This window comes from Rhinolophus sinicus, linkage group LG17 (genome assembly GCF_036562045.2).
Source record: "Rhinolophus sinicus isolate RSC01 linkage group LG17, ASM3656204v1, whole genome shotgun sequence".
Lineage (NCBI taxonomy): Eukaryota > Metazoa > Chordata > Mammalia > Chiroptera > Rhinolophidae > Rhinolophus > Rhinolophus sinicus.
The window spans coordinates 7,025,622-7,047,329 of NC_133766.1; the positions used below are offsets into that span (position 1 = coordinate 7,025,622).

Genomic DNA, 21,708 nt, shown 5'->3' on the forward strand with positions numbered 1-21,708 from the left:
TATTATGGTTCATCATCTTAAAGGGAATGAAGGTTTGGGAAGTGTTGGATGACTTTCTTCCAATCTCACAGTAGGTAAGAGTGAGTCAGCCCTTGCTGGTTCCAAAGCTCAAGATACCAGGGGCTGACAAAGGAGGCCTCCTGACGAGTCAGATCACAAGAAATACACTGGAAATCTTTGCCAAGAATTTTCCCCAGAGAATTCTCTCCCAGATTTCTGTACTTGCCAGGAGAAGCAATACGGAAGATGCTCATCTTAGTATCTGGTAGAGTAGCTCCATCTTCAGGTACCAACATGGTTCTCAGCTCCGGGAGAAGTCCTAGCACCCCACTGTCTGTCTATTTCTCAGGTGAGTCTGCAGCTCTCTCCCCTGGGTGACGGGGTGGGTACCAGAGCGGGGGAGGTTGGAGGCACTCACCGGTAGAGATGCTGGCCGAGGTGGGAGGGCTCCGGGCTTGTTCTTTCAATGCGACCACGTTGACAGTGTACTCCTCCCCAGGCTTCAGTCCTGTCTGGTTGAAGGAGGTAACATCACTGGGGAGCTGGGCGATTACCCCTCCTTCATTGTTCTGGAGGGTGGGGGGGGGAAGGGAGAAGCAGAGAAAGCAAAAGAGACAATCACTGGCAGAGAAAGGGGTTCCATTGTTTGCACATTGTGAATTAGAAATGGGGAACTACTTCTTTTCCCCCCATGCTGGGAGCTGGGCGTCTGGGGCCAGGACAACTCCCAGCAGGCTCAGTAAGAAGGCCACCACTCTACGAGGATTTGGCAAATGGAGAAAACCAATTTTCAAGGACATTTCGTTGGCCTTTTGAGTCTATCAAGTATTCCAATAAAAATTAGTCATCAGGTGATGTAAATTGGCTCCTGCCATAAATAAAATGATGTAAATTGGCTCCTGCCATAAATAAAATGATGGTTACAGTTAATATCCATCAGATTTTTGGGCATTTATCATGATGAGCATGTCCCTGGCTATAGAAGAGTAGAGTGTGTGTGTGTGTGTGTGTGTGTGTGTGTGTGTGTGTGTAAACATCTCCGTGTACAAACACAGCATTTTCCAAACTAAGACATTCCCATTTTTTAATGAGCCAGGGCTATTATTTTGCTATGTCTGGAGTTTCTCATGGTGTTACACTGGGTACAAATTTGTCAATGTCTTATTTCCCTTTCACCCAGATGAGTTAGGAGTCAGTGACACAACCAACTATGAAGGACAGAGACGAGAAAAAGGAAGCATGGAACAAAGAATAATACAAAAGAGAAAGGAAAGAGACCAATCAGTGGAAGAGAAATGAGAAAGATCAACGTGATGATGTCGTATTACCTACCAACCTACCCACCTACCTAGCTGTCTGTCTATTATTATACATTTTCTATGCGTGTCCTTGGAAATGGAGGAGACAAAGAGAACTCTGTGGCACTGCCCTTCTCTCCTGTCCTTTGGAATGCCCTATATGTAATTTGGAGCCATACGCTTATAAATCAGTGTGACAAATGCCCCCCAGTGGCCTCAACCTACAGATCGCACCGGTATTCTATGTGGCCATGTATTTGACCTTGGCATGCCCTAGCCAACCCCTCTTATTTTTCACGTTAGACATATAGCAGACAAACCTGCATTGCTTTTTTCTGCCTGAGCAGTATGGTGACATCATTCTCTCCGAACTGTTATAAACCCACTTGCCTGCCATACTTTACTGATCATGTTAGTACCAATAAGACATATGATATAGTATTTGTATAGAATGTCTGTTTAGATGTATGTAGCATGCGATGACATGACTGTATCCACATAAGCGGGGGTGAGGGGGCATCCTGGTTTAGTGGACAGAGGCCTGGAATAGGAAGTGGACTCCCAGGTGGTTGTTTGAAACCTGCCATCAATTAGCTGCCTGATGTCATTTAAGTTTGCAGAGTCTTAGTCTCTGTAGACTACACAAACTGGATCTAAAATGAAGGGTTGTACTCCGTGAACTTGAAGGTCTTTCATAGCTCCAACCATCCATGCCTCTAAGAAGGGTGTCGTCACAGTCTTATTGGCCAAAAATGTGTCATGTGTCGTTAAGTCTGATGAACGACTGAAGAAATGCTCTTTGATATTGAAAGATGAAGACAGAGGGAAGGAGTATAAGAAAACATTATACCCCCATGAGTGACAGAGTGAGGGAAAACATCAGTAGGGTCAACAGATCCTGGAAAACTAGAACTAGTCAGGTATCTCTGGCAACTTGGAAACATTAGTTTTAGATTAATACTACTTTAAAGAATAGAAAGGAATCTTAGGATACTTTTAACTCAAAGGCCAAGAATGTGAATCGGTTGAAGAAAAAATTTTCTCAATGAACAGGTTATAAAAGGTGTTTTTGCATTAATCTTCTAACCTTTAGAGACTGAAGCCACGTAAGCTGACTTTTGGTGCATCTGTGTACAGCATGAAGTTGAGAGCAGATCACGTGATGGGTTCAGTGTGGCTTCCCTTAGGTCCTAAAGAGAAGCCCCAGCTTTTTGAAGGTCTGGTTATCAGACTGGCTAAAAATCACAGCTTGCTAAACGCTAGAGCTTCCTGAGCAGAGAGCTGGGGATGGTGTCTGCTGCTTCCACATCCTGTCATCTAAGGCCAGTATGTGCATCGCGGGGTTCTCACCACACGTTGTGAAAGGAATATTCTCTAGCCCAGACACCCACACAATGCCCCTTTGTGTCCTGAGTGGTGCAGAGAGAGAGAGAGATTGGGCAGTGCCTTCTTTGCTGTCCAATTTCACGCTGAGGGTAGAAAGACTCCAAACGAGGCTGTTTAGCAGTCTGGCAGTGGGCCTTACCTTTGGAATGAAGCTGATCTCCCATCCATCGAAAGAGAAAGAGAAGGGCTCCCACTGCACCTCCACGGTGGTCTCTGTGATGGTCTTGAACCGTAGGCCTTGAGGAGTAGAAAGATCTGGAACACAGCATGGCGGGAGACCGTGTCATGGCTTCCTTGGCAGGGACAGCACCACCTGGGCTTTGGCCCGGGGCGCCCCCGCCATGCCATGGATGTGGTGGATGAGCCCTGTTTTACTACATACACGGTGGGTCCCAGACGCAGGGTTGGCCCACTCCATGGTGACCCTGTGCAAAGTGTTCAGTAAACATAACTAACAAGCTAATCAGTACTTTTAATGCTTTCAATACCTAATAGGTTAATATGAAAATACATAAGTCACACTTTCCTTACTAGTGTGGTAAATCTTAGAACTTAACGTAATGCCCTTTTTTTTTGGAGAAATCGAATGCTGTCTTTGGAGGCCTTACGGATTCCTGAGAAGCAATACAATGGCTAACATCAGCATTCCCATTTCATACCCAGGAAAAGGGAAGCACAGAGTTGGCTAAAGATGTGGAACAAGCCCATTTCAGAATAGAAACTCGGATCCTCTGATGGGCAGTAAGAGTATTTTCTTTAGCTCAAACCATGAAGTCTTGGATGGTCTGAAATTTCCATTTCATGTCCATGAGCAAAGCAAAGGCACATACAAAGGACAACAGCAGGGTTTTTGTTCTCATTTCACTCTCTCTTTTTCTCCAGTTGTCCCATTATTATTTCTCTCTTCTCTCCCTCACTCACCTTTGCCTCCCTTATTTTGTTATTTTCTTCCTCTTTTAATCTCCTTCTTCTGCTCTCTCTCTCTCTCTCTCTCTCTCTCTCTCTCTCTCACACACACACACACACACACACACACACACACACACACACACACGGACAGGTCTAGGTGGAAGTACTGACCCTGAAATACGCCAGTGTGACTTTACTCAGTTCTGGGGGGAGCCTGCTCCCATCTTAGCTTTGCTTCCCTTGGGATATTCCCATTGAAAAACAGAGCGTCTCATTCTTGTTGTGTGGAAGCTTCCTCACGCTTCCTGGTGGGAAGGCGGGGCTGATTCTGAGCCCACATGAAGGCATGTCAGGTGAGTTTACATGAATTGTCCTTGTCACCTGGGAGCCTGCCTGAGGGGATGCCCTGAATTGGCATCAGAAATGACACAGGAGATGGAAACCTCATCATTGCATGTGCCCATGGATCAAAGAGAAGACGCTTGGGAGCCAGGCCTGGTGCTTGCTGTGGTGACTCATCTCGGAGCAAGGTGGGGAAAGCGGCAGATGGTGACCTGCATTCCACAATCACTGCAGATATTTAAAACTAGTTCTCAGGCACCAGAGGAATTGAAAAAAAAAAGTCAAATATAAACAGAGATAATTATAGGCATATTAACAGAGTCAGCATTCATAGGAATAGTCCAATATGCTAACAAGGTGTTTGTCATCTGAAAAGCAAGGGGACAAGACGACTTCTCAAATCCTGTCCCCTCTGCCTGTCCCTATCCTTGCATCCTTCAAAGCTCAGGTCAAGCCCCTGGGTCTCTGTGAAACCTCCAAGCCACGTCTTCTTACTTTGACCTCCTCCTTTTTTGAACTTTCATGGCATTTGTCATGCGAATGTCATCTTGTCATTTGAGATCTACATAATATGGGCTCCAGTCTCTTATCCCATATTTGGTGATAAGTCTCATTGGCTGACCCGGGACTTATGTCTCATGGTCACTTCTTGTCCTAGCTCCCTGCTGCTGCTAAAAATCTCTGTGTGATATAATTTCTGTGATATAATTAAAATAAATATTTGGTCTTCGTCCCCGGATCCTGGCACACAGCGCCTAAAGCCCTTGGAATCTCTGGAGTAATGAGTGTCTTTTGTATGATTACGAGATACCTGTTGGCTGGGGCCCCTCGATCGTCTCCAGAAAAACCAAGCCATGGCTAGGGGTTGTGCTCAGAGAGGGCATGGAAGCGCCTCGCCCCTCCCCCCGCACCTTGCCTTGTGTATCTCGTCCACCTGGCAGTTCCTGCTTTGTATCCTTTATAATAAGCCAGGAACAGTCAAGTCAAGCACTTCCCTGAGTTCTGTGAGTTGTTCTAATGAATCATCCAATCTAAAGGGATTATGGGAACCCTTTGAATTTATAGCCAGTGGGTCAGAAGTACTGGTGACAACCTGGGACTTGTGACTGGTACCTGAAGTGGGGGCAGTCCTGTGAGACTGTGGCCTAACTTTGTGGGATCTGACACTCACTCCAGGTAAATAGTGTCAGAACTGACTTGAAGTGTTGGCTGCCTAGCTGGCGTCCGAGAGTTGGAGAAGTAAGGGGTGTCGGAAAAGATGGTTGAAGAGAAAAAGAAAAGAACAGTGCCTTCCTAGTTTACTCCTTAATGTAGTCAATTTTAATAGTTGGCATGCAACCGTTTAAAATTTCTCTATGCTTCAATAAACATACACTATATGGATACACACCTGTGGGAGTATTTCCCTGTCTGAAATAAAAAAGTCCATTTCTCATGGTGAGCAGTTTAGCTTGCTCTCTGTTTCTGCCTCAGTCTCGCTTTCTTTTTCTGCCCATTGAATTTTTCTAATCCGTATTCTAAAGCCTCGACTTTTATAACCAAAGTGAACTATCAAGATATTTTGCAAAACCAAAGACCGGCAAGAAATGATGCCCCCTCTCTATGAGAAGTGGGTGTTTTCAGCTATGGTTTTACATAAGATTTGTCCCACTCTGCTATTACTTACCATCTGTGACCTAGTATTTAGCCCTTTCGTCTGATACCTCCTATTTCACATCTCCTGGTTTTGAAACTCGAACTCGATTCAAAGTCTGCGTAATCCTCATACTTTCCTTGACTTCCACTCAGATTCTAGCTTATAACAAGTCATAGCTCAGTCATTAAAGTACTTTTTGTCCTTTGATTCTATCACTGATGGGAGCTGACTGAATCTGGAAACTCTCTTTATCGGCAGTGCCTGTTTAAGGCTGTCCCCTCTCCTAAGTGGGCCACGTCGGAAGCCCTGCCCCTTGAGAGCAGTGATAACTGCAGGCGTCCCCGGAGAATGAAGACAAGACACTGTGTATTATGATGAATGCCCATGATCTCATGTGGGAGAAAAGAACGATGCAGCAGGGTGGGGACATGGTACGTACGGGTGGCCACCTTGGCAGTGATGGGGAGGCTGAGGATGTTGCTAATGACAGCATAGACGCTGATGTTGTAGGTGAGACCTGGCTCCAGCTCCGTGACGGTGACACCACGCCAATCTCCAGGCACCCGCTGCTGGAGCTGGAGGCCCCCCGGGGCCATCGGCTGGTAAGAGATCACATATTCCGTCACTGCCATCGGCCCGTCCCATTCCAGCTCAATGGACCTGTCGCTGATACCAGCCACTCGCAAGTCCTCTGGAGGGGCAGCTACCGGGAGGCAACACAGACAGCATGAGCTCAGAGGACCGCCTTCCCCATCCTCAACTCAACTTCTGCCTCTCATCTCGCCCACGTGCCCTGTCTGAATGTGCTGCTCAGCTCAGTGGCTGTGGGAGGTTATAACTCCCTTCGCGGGCAGGTTCTCCTCCTTCTGTGCTCAGGTCTCCTATCTCCACAGTGCCCTGAGTTAGCGGCGTGCTGAAGCCCGCTCCCACTGGCTCCTGAAAGTTGGCTGTTAAATGTTCAGGAATTTTGCAAGACAGTTGTTAAATACAGCCATTATGAAAGATAAAACTTCATAAACTCACAAGTGGGTACATTAATTAAAAACAAAGCTAATAAATACTCAAAACTCCGCTCTTTATCTGCACCCTTAAGGTAATTTATGTGGGCTGTGTCTCTCTGGTGGAGATGCTATAGGATTGTGTTTGGCTGAATAGCTGTTGCCAACTCCATCTTTAGTGGCATCATGTTGGTACTTGGAATTGGTCACAAAGGGAGTGTTTACACCATGGAAATTGGCAAATGCTACAAAGCAGGGCTTGTTCTCTTTTCCCCACAGGGAGCTAGTTAGATATTTAACAGCATACCACTGGCCAACATTTTTGGTAGTTTAATAAGTAATTGTCACCAGATGACCCTGGGGGCCAATATTTGATTTTGCAAGTGGAAATAACGGCTTATTCCTAATTATCGTGGAAAATAGAAGACGCCAAAACAGTGAGTCCGGGATAGCATGGACCGCTGAAGAGATTCAATAACACTTTGTTGTGTCATTTTCTCTGTTAAAAGGAGACTGTTTAAATTTTGAAACACATGAAACTTGTGTTGAACTAATTTTTATTAGCCTTGATCTTGGGGATGATGGTCAAGAAACATTCTTGAGGGCTTTGCTCTTCTCCCGTGTTCTACTTTTCAAACGCTATTCAAAGAATTGCCAAAGATGAAACCTCACTGATACCGCCTTTCATGTATGGTTCTCTTGAGAAGGGAAGATTCACCTGCAGTGTGGTGTTTAATAATTGAACCTTGAAGACCAATTAGGAGGCAAACTCCAGGGTGCCTGTAATTGATGCTGCATATAGATTGAATCAAAGATCGGGCCACTCTTTAAATGGGCATAATTAGTTGATCAATTTATATGTAGAGGAGGCATGGTTAGTTTAAGTGTTGTCTTTGGTTTAGAATTTCTCCTCTGAGAATTTGCACTCTTCCAGCTTTACAAGAGCGTAGGGCAGAGCCAGCTGCTGTGCCCGGGACCTGGGAGTGGAGGATGCCTGTTCTCTGTCAGCAGCAGAAATGAGGAGCTCAGACTCAGGGGATGGCATTTAGGGACATACATTTGCAATGGTAGGCAATTGCTTCGACTGCTTTTGCCCAGAACTGTTCATCGTATACAACAGCCTAGATAGCCGTGCTTCCTCTGATGGAAGATGGCAAATGGTGACCGAAAGAAAAAATGTGAAATATAATTTTTAAATGTATGAAACTAAATAACTGTAAATGAAATTTAAATAAACTTTCAAAAGATAATTTATAAGCTTATATAGTTTCGAATTCTGACATTATTAAAGCTCTGAACGCACTAAGAATTTTGGGATAGCCTGAAAAATGCACACAAAATAGAACCTATCAGTATGATTATCGTGAGTATTTATTATTCATCAGGCACAGTGTCAGACAGTCTTCCACGCCTTATCTCATTCCATCCTTTCACCGATGCTGTGAGATAGGTATTATTCCTACTCCTATTCTATAGGTCAGGAAACTGGTTTGCACAGGCAGCAACACATATGCTAGGGTTTGAACCAGGCAGAACGAGTCTAGAACCTCTTATCCAGTAAACAACACCACTTTACATTTGCATAGCATTTGACAATCTATAAAACATGTTCAGACATACCATCCAACTATAATTTTTATTTTAAATCCTTTAATGGAAGCCCTATGACATCCATGGGGTAGATCTCATGATCCCAAGTTCGCAGATGGAGAAACTGAGACCCTCACTAAACGTCAGGGAATTGGGTCATAACAGAACTGATTCTCAAACCCAGATCTTCTACACTTTGTGTTCTTTCCCCTGTAGTTTGTCAAATGGATGACAGATTGTGCCACATGCCTTTTTTTCACATACACACAGCCCTCAAAGGGAAACTGGATTAGAGAATAATTCAGACTCTTTTAGGAGGTGACTTCCAGACTGGTGCTTCTCCTAGAGGTAAAAACTTCTTTTCAAAAAGGTTCTCTGGTGCTTGCCTCCTGTGACTCAGCACACTGCTTCCAGGCTTCCTGTGTAGGACTTCTCCTGTCAGAGTGACAGAAATGGCCATTCCAAATTTCAAGTGACCAACAACCCAGGGGGTATTTGGGACAAGCCAGTATTCCTTTTGGGTTCCTTCTTCCAGGAAATCAAACTAATAATGACAATAGGAAATGCTCCAAGCAGAGCATTTTAGGAATTTAAAGTAAAAAAGAGGCGTGGAAGGATTTTTTCTCGAGCACTTAACTTGGCAAAGTTCTACCTTGAGACCTGAGGCTGGTGGTGCCACTGCCTTCACTTCTGATGAGAAAGCAGGAAGTGTCATTCCTGGCAGAAGTCCTCTGGAGAGTGACAGCCCAACGGAGGAAACCATTACCACTTGCTCTGTAATCGAGCAGCAGCTGTGTACACTGGGTGTCAGTCATTCTTACACAACAAAGTGATGCTGGAGTACAAAGCAGACTATAAAAGAGTCCTATGCCTCCATCCAGGGAACTTAGGGTGGGTGCAAAGTAAACTTAGCCTTCCTTTCTGGGGTTCCCACTTTGAAACTTGGGGAAGAGCGGGCAGTTCAAAAGGGAGCCACTGTGGCTTCAGGAACGGTTGAAGTTGCTTATCTGCAAGGGAGCCATGCTGTTTACTTTGTAGGCTTGCATCACTTTGGCACATTTGTGGTGAGAACAGTTAGAACTAGTTCCATGCAGTGTTTTGCTCCAAGGAGCAAGTGATTTCAGGTGCCAAAGGTTGGGCTGGACGCAGTGCTGGCAGAGGCAGAAGCTGACGTTCATGACTCCCCACAGGTCTGACTGAAGTCCAGGGAACAGCTTTCTGGATTGTTTCAAGTCCCTGCTCTGGTGGTTCTTTTATCCCGTTGACTCATTGGAATGAGTTTCAGCCAGCTCACTGGCCAGCATCTGCGCTGACCTCCCTCGCTGGGGGTAGGAGTGGACAAATGGTTTAATGTGCTTCTCTTCCCACCTCCAACATCTAATTTTATTCTTAAATCATTTGACAGGGCTTGACGTTCATATCAAAAGACTATTTCTTTGTGTATGTGGCTTTTACATTTTTTAATTTTACTTAGCATCCCGGAGAGGATTAAAGAGTGCTAGAAGTTGGTAGGAGACCAGGGTTCTCATTCTTGCTCCACCATTAATTAGCTGTCTGGCTCTGGAAACATCTTTCTGGTCTCTGGGCTGCTGTTCTTTAAATTTGTGAAATGAGAAGCCCAGAGTAGCTTCTTTCTACGGTCCGTTTTAAGTGCCCATATTCATGAGTTTTCTTTTTTTGTGTGTCCTATTATCTTCATACAGCCAGAGAACAGAGGCAGAAAGGTTGAGATTTCATCCCAAGACACACGATGAACAAAGATCAAGGCCAGGAGTCAAACACGGTAACCTCGTCAGCACGATTCAATTATATTCAGGCTCCAGCTGCCCAGGGGGCCTCAGAATAAAATCCACACAATGGGCAGCTATTTTCCATGCCCTTTCCAGAGAGGAAAGAATGAACTACAAGGCAGTACATTTTGTGGCTCTCCATGTTTTTGCCTTCCTCACTCTTCTCTCCTCACTCCCGTTGGCGAGAGCAGCAGTAACACTGTCGTGTATGCACCTGGCCAGAAATGTCCAACAGTGGACAAATAGCCCCCTCGCCTACAGCCTTTTCACAAAGAGCAAGCAAAGTAGCACTTTAGATAATGACCTAGATACTTCTCTGGAAGCGACCCGTGGCATTTGGTTTAAAAGGCAGGCATTGAGAGCAGTACCTCCTGCGATGAGTGGTGGCTCCAGGGTTGCTATAGAAACAGATGGAGATTATGTAACTGTCCTTCCTCACATGCTTTGGGAACCTGGAAAGTAATTTATCTGGGCCTCTAGAAGTCTTCCTTGAACAGCACAGAGGGAATGTGTTGGAGGGAACCTGTGTTCATGGTATGGACTCAGCCCAGTTGTAGTTGTGCTGACAGCTGCTGAGTCTTCCTTGAGTGACCAGGATGGTTTCTCTCCAGTTCAGGCTGGACCCTGGATCAGGTTAAAATTCTGTCTGCAAAGGGACCTGTCCCTGTAGAAAAGCAGGGTCAACAACATTATAGGTATGTCCAGCCCCAAAGAGATCAATTCTGTTCCGAAGCATGTGGACTATCGAATCGCCATAGGTAGCAGTGGTCCCCGTGGAGTCTTAGCATCCTCTGATGGGGCCTCATGGAGCCTGTCTTGTGGGCGGGAACTAGGGCCACACTCCAGCTTCCCCTTCCCCAGCAACTACCTAGTGACTTTACATTCAGAAACATCGAGGCTTAACTTCTGCTTGAATTTTCCTGCAGAAAAATTGATAGAATGCCTCAGCATATTTTTAGAAAGATTGTTCAATTCAGTGAACAAAATTAGGAGGCTCAATGAAATAACTGACTCTGAAATAAAATGAAGGAACATGAGACTCTTTTCCCCTAAGCAGTACATGATTGTATGTTTGTGAGGCTTTCTTTTTTGTTGTTGCTATTGCCATTGATCTTTGGAAAGGCTTTAAGATGAAGCCACAGGTGCAGGAACCTTGTCTAACTGGTCTATTATCCAGGTGTGAACCACGGACGATGCTAAAGAGACCTCCTAGGCTTTCTCCCGTAAACCGATGTCAGAGGCTGGTCAGAAAAATTCCTAGAATCAACCTGTCAGGAGGTTTAAAAATATTTGTTTGTTGTTATTTTTAAATTTTAAATCTTCCCCCACGGGCACCCTGAGCCCATGGGTACAGGCTGAACTGTCAATGGAAAGGGTCACAGTGAGTTGCTTAATCAGTACTGTTGAAAACACACTCTGATGTAACAGCAAAGAGTCACTCATTTCATCAGAAGAGGAGAGAGGCAATAGTGAGGTGATGAAAATCATCTGACTTGAGGCAAAAAGAAGGCGTCTCCAAGGAGAAGGTGGTATTTTTCCCACTGCTGGATTTAGATCTTCATTTTAGAACATTACCTTTGTTTTGGTTTCCATGGTGTAGACTACTCGTGTATATGGGGTTGGTTCCATTTTACTATATCTCGTCTGGGCAAAGTGACTCACAGCCTTCCATATTCTGTACTAATTGGTACAAATGTGAGTTGTTGAGCGTTGCCTTTAGTGCTTTATTCCCATTTACGCTTAATTCCTTGCCTACAAATGCTTTTTTCCACGCAGACGCTAGACCATTTCATAAATGAACACCACTTTGCAATATGTAAGCTCCAAAATAACCAGAGGGGCTGGTTAGTCGGGTAAGCACAGACTAAGTGCTTTCTCACACGGCGGCATTGTGAGAAGACATGTCCGAGACATGATGCCAAGCAAAGGGGGCGTTTTGGAACCGGCCGAGCTCTTGGATGCCCTCTGAGTTAGAGTGGCCTGGCCTAGAGTGGCCCCATGGCTTTCCTCTACCTCAAGGACAGTGCAATGCTGTCACCATTACCATTGCCTTTGCTCCAGTCCAAGGGTAAGAGCCATCTTTCATCCTGAACTTGACCTTTTCTGGTTTCCGCCCTTCCCCCCTGTCAAATCAGCCTCATCAATTGGGACGGACTCAAGAAATCAGCGCTCTTGGGAAGCAAATGAACACAACCCAATTGGGAATCATTTTCCCTAAACTTCACCTTCCCTCCATCTCACTTTCCCCTTCCAGTTAGCTCGCTGGACCACGCTGGCCAGATGCCCCTCAGAGCTTCCCTTCCTACCTGCCGAGCAGTCAGGGCCCCGGAAGCCCTCTTCGCAGAAGCAGAGCCCCTCCTGGCAGCGTCCTCGCCCACTGCATGCGTTCAGACACCGCTGCTGGCTGCAGTCCTCACCAACGTAGCCCTCCTGGCATAAGCAGGTACCATTGGCGCATCTCCCTTTCCCCGAACAGTCCCCGGGGCACCTCAGCTCGCTGCAGTCCTCGCCCGCGTAGGGCTCTTCACAGACACACTCCCCGTCCACGCAGAGCCCCCGGGAGCTGCAGTCGGTCGGGCACCGGAGTTCAGAGCAGTCCTCACCACTGTATTCACTGTCGCAGACGCACTGGCCATCCACACACACGCCCCGGCTGGAGCAGCCCAGGGGGCAGTAGGGCTCTGAGCAGTTCTTGCCAAACCAGCCTTCGTGGCAGATGCAGCCACAGGACTTGAAGCTAAAGTTGCCGTGGCCACTGCAGTGAGGGATATAGTCCAGCTGTCCTGGAAAGGCCAAGGAGAAGGTCAGAGGGCAGCAGTGGCACCTCCTGTAGATGGTGCATGGGGAGGGGTGGGGAGAGACCTCTCTGATCAGATTTATGTTGCTGAGAGTTAAGCTCAGCCTGTGTAATCAGTTTCATAAGTATTTCACCTGACGTGTTGTCTGTGCCTCGCACAGTGCTGTGGGCGAGGATGGATGGGAGCGGGTCGCTTGTCGTCAAGAGCCCCCCCTCAGTGTGTCTCAGCTTTGGTTCCCGAGGAGGAGCCTTTATATGAGGAGTCAGGTGAAAGGGACTTATTAGAAAGTGCTCGCAGGAGAAACTGGTTGGGGACAGGGGAAGATTGGGGGAGGGAAGAAGCCCAAACCAGGCTGCATTATCACACCACGTCCTGGGGGGGGTGGTGGTAACGTGGGTTCCATCCTGCAGGATGCTCTGGTCACAGAGCAGGTGACACGTGACCCTGGGCTAAAAGCTGTCCCTGGGTGTATAAGTGCCCAGGCTCTTCCATTCTCTCTCTAGGCAAGCCAAGGAGGTCCCCACAGCCCAAGGACAGCCCCTGACAAAGACACGCAGGTGCTGTGGGGACAGAAGGGGCCCCGAGGGGATGTAGGCTGAGCGCTGAGCCTGCTATTCAGGGCAAGGTCGTATAGACCCATCCTACTCCCTCTGCTGCCTGCCGTGGAGCTCTGCTCATTCATCACAACTCAGCACCAGGGTCACCGCAAAGGCTTCCTGGAAACTCAGTCTCATTGAGAGACTGTTTGCTGCGATCGTTTCAGGATTCGACGCATACCTCTGTCCTAGCGCTTACCGCTCTATAACTACAGTGGTGAATTTATCTGGCCAACATGAATCACACAAACGTATTGAGCAAACGCCAATCCAGTCCCTGTTTGGCATCCTTCTCTGCACTTGGCCCTGGGGACATGAAGTCCAGTAAGTTATATCCTGTTTAATTCTGCCACTTCACGCAGCCCCTGGGGTTCTGAAAGGATACTACACTGACATTGTTTAACATAGCTCTCACTTGTATAATTTTCCACGTCTGTCAGGGAGCCAGGTAGGAAACAGATAAAAAGCCACCCATAAAAGCTGCCTAGCGTCCTGGGCAGCAAAGAGCCCATGTCCACAGACAGCTATGGCTTCCCTCTATTCCTGGCTCCATGGAAAAAGCGAACTGACCTGACAGATGTCACTGAGGAATGGGGGTCTGAAAAACTGGACTTTCTTCTCTTCTTCAGGTTGTTTATTTATAGTTTTGGTTGTGAGGTGGAGAAAGAGGTGAGAAGACCCATGAAATATCTCGCTACTCAGAGACTGCCCCAAATCTCACTGTGTCTCTGGGTGAACATGTGTGATGTCCCTCTGGACATGCGAGTCCTCTGGGCCCTGTGAAAATGCCATGCCTGCCACCTTCTGCTGTCATTCCTGTGAAAGCCTGGGGATATTGAACCCCATAGAAGCGAAAGCTTGAACCCAAGATAGTAAGACAAATTCCTCTTCTCATTAGGGAATGAGTTGGCATGAATCTAAGGTACCTCTTGGGTGAGAGGAGATGGGCCCATAAGGGGACAGACACAATTTCTGCTCATTGACGGTCTGCTGGTCACAGCTATTGCTTATGTGGGGCTTACTAGAAGCCAGGGTTTCATGTGAAGAGATGCTTTGACATTTAGCAACTCCTTGCAATTACAGTCTGTTACCATTTGTCAATGGGGAAAGGAAGACACAGGTGTGGAACTCGCTTAAGTCATAAGCTAGTAAGTAGCAGAGCCAGGATTTGAACTCGGGCAGTCTGGCTCTGGAGACGTAATGACTTCTCTCAGAGCGTCACAGACAGTGACCCATAAGTGTTAATAGTCAGGGGTGGGAGAGGCTAGAGATACTTGTCTTGGACACTCAGCCTTTTGGGGGATGGAATAAGCTCTGTGAATGTGTGTGTACATGTGTGTGCTGGTGGAGGCGGCAGGGGCCACAACTTCCGGCTTCGTGGAGAAGACAGGGACAGGTACTCGGGGATCTTGATGACTATCATGTATTCAGATGGGAGAAAGGCTGTGCCTGAGTGAATGCAGCGCCTGCATTCTCTAGTCCCTCAGGGTAACATGGATAGATATCCATTCAACAGCCTGTGAAAACCAAAGGTGAATGAAGACAGACATCGAATTCCCTGCTCGCCACAGAAGTCGCTGTACCGAACGGATGTACCTGACTCATCCCCCCAAAATCAGGTTAATGTATTTCAAACTGGCTAAGCAAGTGGTGCTGAGTCCCGCCTGCCCCCCACGCCAAAGATGGCATTTAGATCTTAGGGATGTGTTAACAGAGAGCTGCAGCCTGGGGCTCTGGTTTCCTTCTGCTTGAAGAGGGCGGGGGTGTCCAGAGGGAGCGGCTGCGGGCTCTCCCTCTCCGCTCAGCCCTCCCCTGCCCCTCGGGAGACCCATGGCAAGTTCCTGCTCCCCGGCCCTACCTGTGGCCGCACCTTCCTGGCAGCAGTTGCCATTGCACTGGTCCCGCAGCACTGACACCTCTCTCTCCAGCATCTCCACCCGTGTCCTCAGCTCCTGCAGCACCTGGGCTGAGCCGGCGCACGGGCAGGCCTTCTTGGGCAGGTTGATCCTGTGGGTGAAGGTGACCTGGGTCTCCGGGTCGGAAGTCTGGCCCAGGTACTCTGCCGGCGCCTCATCTCCTGCACTCACCTCCTGCTCAGCCGAGGCCTCCAGCCCCGAGGAGCAGAGGCTGTCCAGGGGCACGTTGATGTTGTACACGTGGCTGAAGACCACGGGCGGCTCTTTGTCGGACGTGTTGTAGTTGGCGATGCTGGGGACGCCTCCCTCCTCCTCCACTGCCTGTCTCTCCACGCTTTCCGTGGGCACCTCCAGCTGACACTCCGAGGGCTGGAGCATGGAGCCCAGAAGGAGCAGGTGGGCGCCAAGGAGCATGTTCCTCAGGACCACTGTTTCCCCGTCAGCCCCCATCCTCTCAGCACAGCTCTGGGGTCCAGATGAGCCTGCAGCACGCAGCGCGGCGTGGAGGGATCTGCAAGAGAAAGCAGGAGCAAGACGCCCTCTGAGACCCGCACTGGGAATCTCACGCTGCACACACAGTCCTGAAAAGCCACAGAGCAGGCAGCTGGAGCTTTTCAAAGGGGAGGTCGGGAAGGGACGGTGACTACCAGCATCCTAAAAGCCCGGGGCTTTGTCCCCTAGAGGGATGGATCCCTGAAATGGACGCCGCTTCTGCAGAAGGACGTTTTGATTTCCAGAACACTTACCTAGAACGCATGAGTCTGGCCCCCTGGGTGGGCAAGTGGTTCCAGCAAAGAAGGCCTGCAAGGATGGGCCCCCGGGAGCCCAGTGGAGAGGCTATTCCTCCCAGAGCTCAGAGCTTCCTCTCCCTTTTGGGTGAGAATTAGGATGAAGGGCATTGTGGAAGCTTAGCCACACCCTCGTCTTTCCCCAGATATTTATTATGAAGGAGCCCTGCCAGCCACTTCAAAGTAACTTATCAACCCCGCTAAGCTCATCTCTTCAATACAAGTTGACTTTAGAGTAACCAACCAGGCAGATAATACAGTTCCAGGTAATTGTGGTTGTTAATAATCCTTGGGTCCATTTGTGATGATCTGGGACTGTTTGTGCTGAACTTTCTTCTAATCTTCTCATTAGTACCGTCCCAGTGCTTAGTGATCACCGGGGCCCTTTCTGCCGAGGTCCTGTTTAAATTGCTAAAATAATAAATTAGCTCCTCTGCTGGTTACCGACTCACCAAGAACCCCAGAGAACAATCCATTTACTGTAATGCAAACCAGTTTTACAGAAATTGTGTTTCTTTTTTATTCCCTATGTAAAACAGAAAAGAGGCTTAACAAACTTTACGTCTAAGGCAGCGTTAGAGCTACTAAGAAGATGAAGGACGAAGGGATGGGGTGTGAGTAACAATGAATCTGAGGAGAAGGCAACAAATGAAGCTAACGTGTGCTGTGTGGAGACTGCTCTGTGCGGCTCACACGTGACCTAACTCGACCCTCAGAAAACCCCATGATGGAGCGTTATGATTATTCCCATCTCACAGTGGAGCAAATTCTGCCTGGAGAGGTTACGATTTCAGTACAAACATAAGATCCAGACTGTGGAGTCAGACTGCCTTGGTTCCAACCCAGCTCCTTTGTGTTGTTTTTTAGCTGTGAGTAGATCATCTGGGCCTCAGTTTCTCCATCTATAAGGTGGGTATAATAATAGTACCTACCTTACAGAATTGTAGTGATGATTGAGTTATTATCTGTACACCACTTAACTAGTACCTGGCATTCACTAAAATAAATATGGTTTCTGGACCAGAATGATGGTTCTGGTTCTTTCCTTATCCAGATCAGAGATGGCCTTGTAACCACTGATAGGACTTTGGCTTTGACTGGAAGTATGGTCACTGTTCTCAAATACATCCACATCACAAGTATTTATTATGATCTAGTCCTGTCCTCGAGAAACGCTCAGTCTCATGGAGGAGAGGCGACCATGTATATAATGACATTGTAACGTGATCATTACTGGGACTAACAAGGACACAAAATGCTCTGGAGGGCTAGAGGTGAACCGAGCAGCTGTGTCCTGGGACAGTGGGGAAAACTACTCAGAGGGGGTGGGGTGGTCATCAGTGCCCCTGGCCGAGGGTTTCTGGCCTGGCTTCCAGACACATGGTAGGACTATCTTGTCCATGACTATATTTTGGGGCCTCCTGTTGGTTAGGTGAGGCCGTGCCACTAGGACTGGCTAATAAGTTGTGAGAAAAAGTGGTATGTGTCCATTCTGGGCTGGGGCATTAATCCCTGAGGGGAGACCCTCCAGAGTGACTGGCAGAGTGACTGGCCATGTTCAGGCTGGTGGCTGCTTTCTCAGTCTGGGTCCCTGACTACGACAAACAGAGAGCCCCTGAGGATTCATAGCAGATGTGTAGTACACGAGAGAGATATGACCCTTGGGTTTCCCAAAGCACAGATGTTGGTACTGTTTTTGCCCACAGCATAAATTAGTCTGTGAGGAGATATGTCATACAGAACTGGATTTTAATAGATCACTCTTTAGGTTGAGAAGACAGAAGTTCATTATACACAAAAGAAATTGCATTTGCTAAAACTCTGATATGTGCAAGCACATGGCATGTTCAGTGAAATGCAAGTATTTGAAGGGATGTTAAATGCTAAGGGATTGGACTTGTATATGGCAAGGGAGGTAGTTTCTACCCAGTGGAGGAATCTATGGGGAAACAGAGATTGGGCTCCATGTAAGGAATAGCTTTTGTAACAGTCAGAGCTATTGGGTTGTCCTGATAGGTTGTGAGTTCATGGTTACTGGAGGGGTTCAGGCATAAGCTGAAAGACTACTTAATAAGAATGCTGCAGATGGGCTTTCAAGCATCACATAAGAGACTGGACTAAAATGAACGTTAAAGACTTTTCTTTCCTGTTACTTTAGGAGTTCATGGCTTTGAGGAATCTACCCACTATAGACTGTGTTCGTCTCCTGGGGTTGCCATACCAAACCACCATGAACTGGGTAGCTTAAAACTACACAAGAAGGCCCAAATCAAGACGTCAGCAACGTTAGATCCTTCTGAGTGCTCTGAGGGAAAAATCTATTCCATGCCTCTTGCCTAGCGTCTGGTGACAGCCGGCAACACTTGGCATTCCTTGGCTTCTAGATGCCTCACTCCAATCTTCGTCTCTGTATCACAGGACCTTCTCCCTGTGTCTCTGTGTCTTCACATGGCCATCTTCTTTCAAGGACATCAGTCATTTTAGATGAGGGGCCCATCACTCAGGATGACCGCATCGTAACTAATTACATCTGTAATGACCTTATTTCCAAATAAGGTCACATTCTGAGGTACTGGGGGTAAGAACGTCAACATTATCTTCTCCGTGGGACACGATTCGATCCATAACAAATACCAACAGCTAACTGGGCATTTACCAGGCACCAAGCCAAGCATTTTCCTTATATTATTTCGTTTGTTCCTGACAACAACCCTGTAGGAGAGGGGGGAGTGATATTTAGTAACTGGTCTGGCTCAGGCAACGACCAATCAGAAGAGGCATCAATGAATCAGATTGGCTGTAAACAACCAACAGGGCTCTGTGGTGATTTCGCTATGATGGTAGGTCCTCTTTTGTTTTCTATTATTTGAGATGAGGAAAATGAGCTTCAGGAAAGGCCAAGGAATTTGACCAGCGCTGCACAGCTAATGAGCAGAGCAGCCAAGACTGAACCCAGATCTCGCTGACCATAGTCTACCCTTCACGGCTATGTCTCAGCCAGCTTTAATTAGGGGCCACAGACCATGCTCATGAAAAGACTTACAAACGAACACTTTTTTCTCCTAGGATCAGAATTAGGACTTCCTGACAGCGATGACTTTCAGCTTAGTGTTTTCCCACCTATCCAGGAATCACTTCCGTCTCTCCTGGAGGGAGGGCTTGTCTATGGTGCCTAGTCTCCACTGCATCCCAAAGAATCAAGAGCAATTCTAAACCGGGAAACTTTGTTCCTAGAGGAGCCAGGAGGCATTTTTTAAATTTGCCCTTTGGCAGGACAATTCCCCACTGAGACAGCGGTTCTAGAAAGCCAGGGGGGCCCCAGTTCCTGTGACATCATTTACTGCTCTGAGTTCCCTCTGGTAAGTCCCCACCACGTTCAGTCACAGCCATTGTTAACCACACCACAGACCTCTCTGCTTTTCTCTTGTGTGTCTGCTTCCAGGGGCAGGCGGGAGAGAGGGTGGGATGGATGGCATGAGGGGCTTCATTTTTCTCTCTTCATCTGAAGCCTGCTGAAGGGGCAATAAAACTAACATTTATTTAATGTTTGCTTAATAACTGTGCCTTTAGTTTTGCTAAGCTCGTGTCACGTAATAATTATTTCAAAGTGGCCTTTCTTCCTTGTGTCCCTGAAAGCTTTCCTTTCTTGCTTCTTTCTCTGTGTCCCATTCCTCTATATCTCTAGGAATGCTGACTGTTCTCCAGGTCTCTTTCTGTGGCACTTTTCAGCCATGCTAGTGGGCAGATTTTCACAACTTCCTCCGAGGAAGGGCTGGTCTAATCCTTGGCATACCCAGGTGCTGTATTTGATACCTCTGTCTCCTTTAGGTGGGTCCTACATGCTCTGAGACCCATGGTCTGGCTTTGGTGTGAGGTGGTGGCTGCATCGCTGAGCTAGATACAAAATCTGTCACCAAAAACAACTTAGGAAGCCGGAGGGGACCAGCAGAGCCTTTTCTCCTCCCTTCACTACCTTCCTATCTCTCAGATGCGTCCTCTGATTAGAGCTAGTAAGACTCAGGACTAGAAGCAAAATGGGCCAGACATGAAGTGGAGGTGGGAGAGGGGAGGGAAAAGCAGAGCAAATGGAGGGGGGAAAAACGTGGCAGCGTGCCCGGCTGGCCAGGGTATCAGACAAGAGTTCTATAGGTAGAGTGAGACAATATAAACCTGAGGGACAGATAATAGACTCCCGATGCAATGATACACTGACCGTGGTGAACAAGACAGATCGTTATTGACCCCACACATGACAGTGCCAGAGAGTTGCAGTAATTCGATAGATTGATACTCAGGAAATCCATGAGCTGCCACTGATTCATTGCCTCCTTTCCTGCTTCCTTATCAGTATAATTACCGTGGCCGGCACCAGAGGTGTCTCCGGGTAATTTGTAAGAGATACGAGGATGGCAGGATGGTCTTCCAGCCAAGTTGGTACCAAGTTACTGAAGCACAGTCTCCTGTCCCCTCCTGTCCCGGGAGGTCTGGAGCTTGGCCAAAACTCTTGCCCCCTGCTAAGCTTGTTTTTAAAATGGCTTTCCTTTCCCTTACTGACCTCCCCTGCCCCTGCCCCATGCCCTCGCCTGACTTTATTTCCTCACATTGAAGAGCTTTGTTACTGTTATAGAAAAATATTCGGCAGGCCCTCACCTTTACACAGACTGGAGGAGAAGGGAGGGGAGAACTAGCCGCAAGAAGACGGGGTGTGGCGTGGGAGGGAGGTCTGGGAGGGGACGGAGAGGAAGAGAAAAGGCCAGAAGTCACTCACACGGAAGCTGTGCCTTTGTACTTTTGTTTTTCTCTTAGAGTCAGAGAGGGGATAGAAGAGATGAACATAGGCAGAGAGACCTCAGGGACAAAAAGGGAGAGAAACAAATGAATGTGTAGGTTGTGGGGCTGGTTGGGAGAGGCGATCTCTTATAGGGGGAATATGGGCATCCAGTGCTCTATTCGGATTTCTAGCTTCTGCCAACTTTAGTCCCCACTCTGTCCCTAGGGATGATTTATAAACCAGAACTATATCTGTGAAAAAATGATTCTGGCTTTTTTTTTTTTTTTAGTTAGAAATAGTTTAAAAATAGTTCCCTTCCCTGCCGTTGGGATACTCTGTCACTGGGAGAAAGAGAGTAATTATGAAAGACGAGGTGTAATGTGATTACAGCCGGCCCCATTGTGTCAGCAGAGGCAGCGCCAGGAGTGCTGGGAGGACGCGGAGCCCGCTCTCTCCATCAGCGGAGACTTTATTGGGCCTGTCAGATTTCTGAGAAGAACCTGAGGGCAGAAAACTCCCTGCAGACAGGGCTGCATGGCTGGCCCAGAGCTGTCAGAAGGCCGTGGAACAGAGCAGTGTGGGAGGGTATGCGAAGCCAGGCTTGGGCGTCGCCTCGCACCAGGTCTGGCTGCCCAAGGCTCCTGAGCTGCGTGCACGCTGATGAGCCCCCGTTGGGAATCTTCAGGATGGGTGTTTGGTGCAGAACCGGAAAGAGCCCAACCATGTTTCAGTACCAGTGGTCAGCCCAGTTTGTTCGTGGCTTTGTGTCAATGTGGACTAGAGAAGTGGCTGGGATGTGGGATCTGGCTTCTGGTCTTGTCCTCTGGCTCTGTCTTGTATGGTCTGTGAGAACACTAATGGACTTGACCTCTCAGAGCAATTCCTTCTTC

The 21,708-nt window shown here is 47.6% G+C and overlaps 1 protein-coding gene and 1 long non-coding RNA gene across 4 annotated transcripts in view; one reads left to right on the forward strand and one right to left on the reverse strand.

Moving 5' to 3' along the window:
* The window catches only part of TNR (tenascin R), a 74,792-nt gene extending 58,769 nt beyond the window's left edge, over positions 1 to 16,023 (reverse strand). The window contains exons 1-7 of one of the 3 annotated variants that reach the window (XM_074322509.1): positions 16,006 to 16,023; positions 15,431 to 15,770; positions 15,202 to 15,331; positions 12,256 to 12,732; positions 6,011 to 6,274; positions 2,824 to 2,939; positions 419 to 569 (exon numbers count right to left, since the gene is read on the reverse strand). In XM_074322509.1, coding sequence (XP_074178610.1) covers positions 419 to 569; positions 2,824 to 2,939; positions 6,011 to 6,274; positions 12,256 to 12,732; positions 15,202 to 15,331; positions 15,431 to 15,770; positions 16,006 to 16,016 — 1,489 coding nt within the window. In that variant the 5' untranslated portion in view covers positions 16,017 to 16,023. Of the gene's footprint in view, positions 1 to 418; positions 570 to 2,823; positions 2,940 to 6,010; positions 6,275 to 12,255; positions 12,733 to 15,201; positions 15,771 to 16,005 lie in introns of all 3 variants that reach the window. The other 2 variants (XM_074322507.1, XM_074322510.1) reach the window with 2 other exon arrangements.
* LOC141569390 (uncharacterized) lies at positions 12,286 to 15,207 on the forward strand. Its single transcript, XR_012493008.1, has 3 exons — positions 12,286 to 12,392; positions 13,251 to 13,667; positions 13,973 to 15,207. It is a non-coding gene; the product is annotated as an uncharacterized LOC141569390 (long non-coding RNA).
* Positions 16,024 to 21,708: the final 5,685 nt, after the last annotated feature.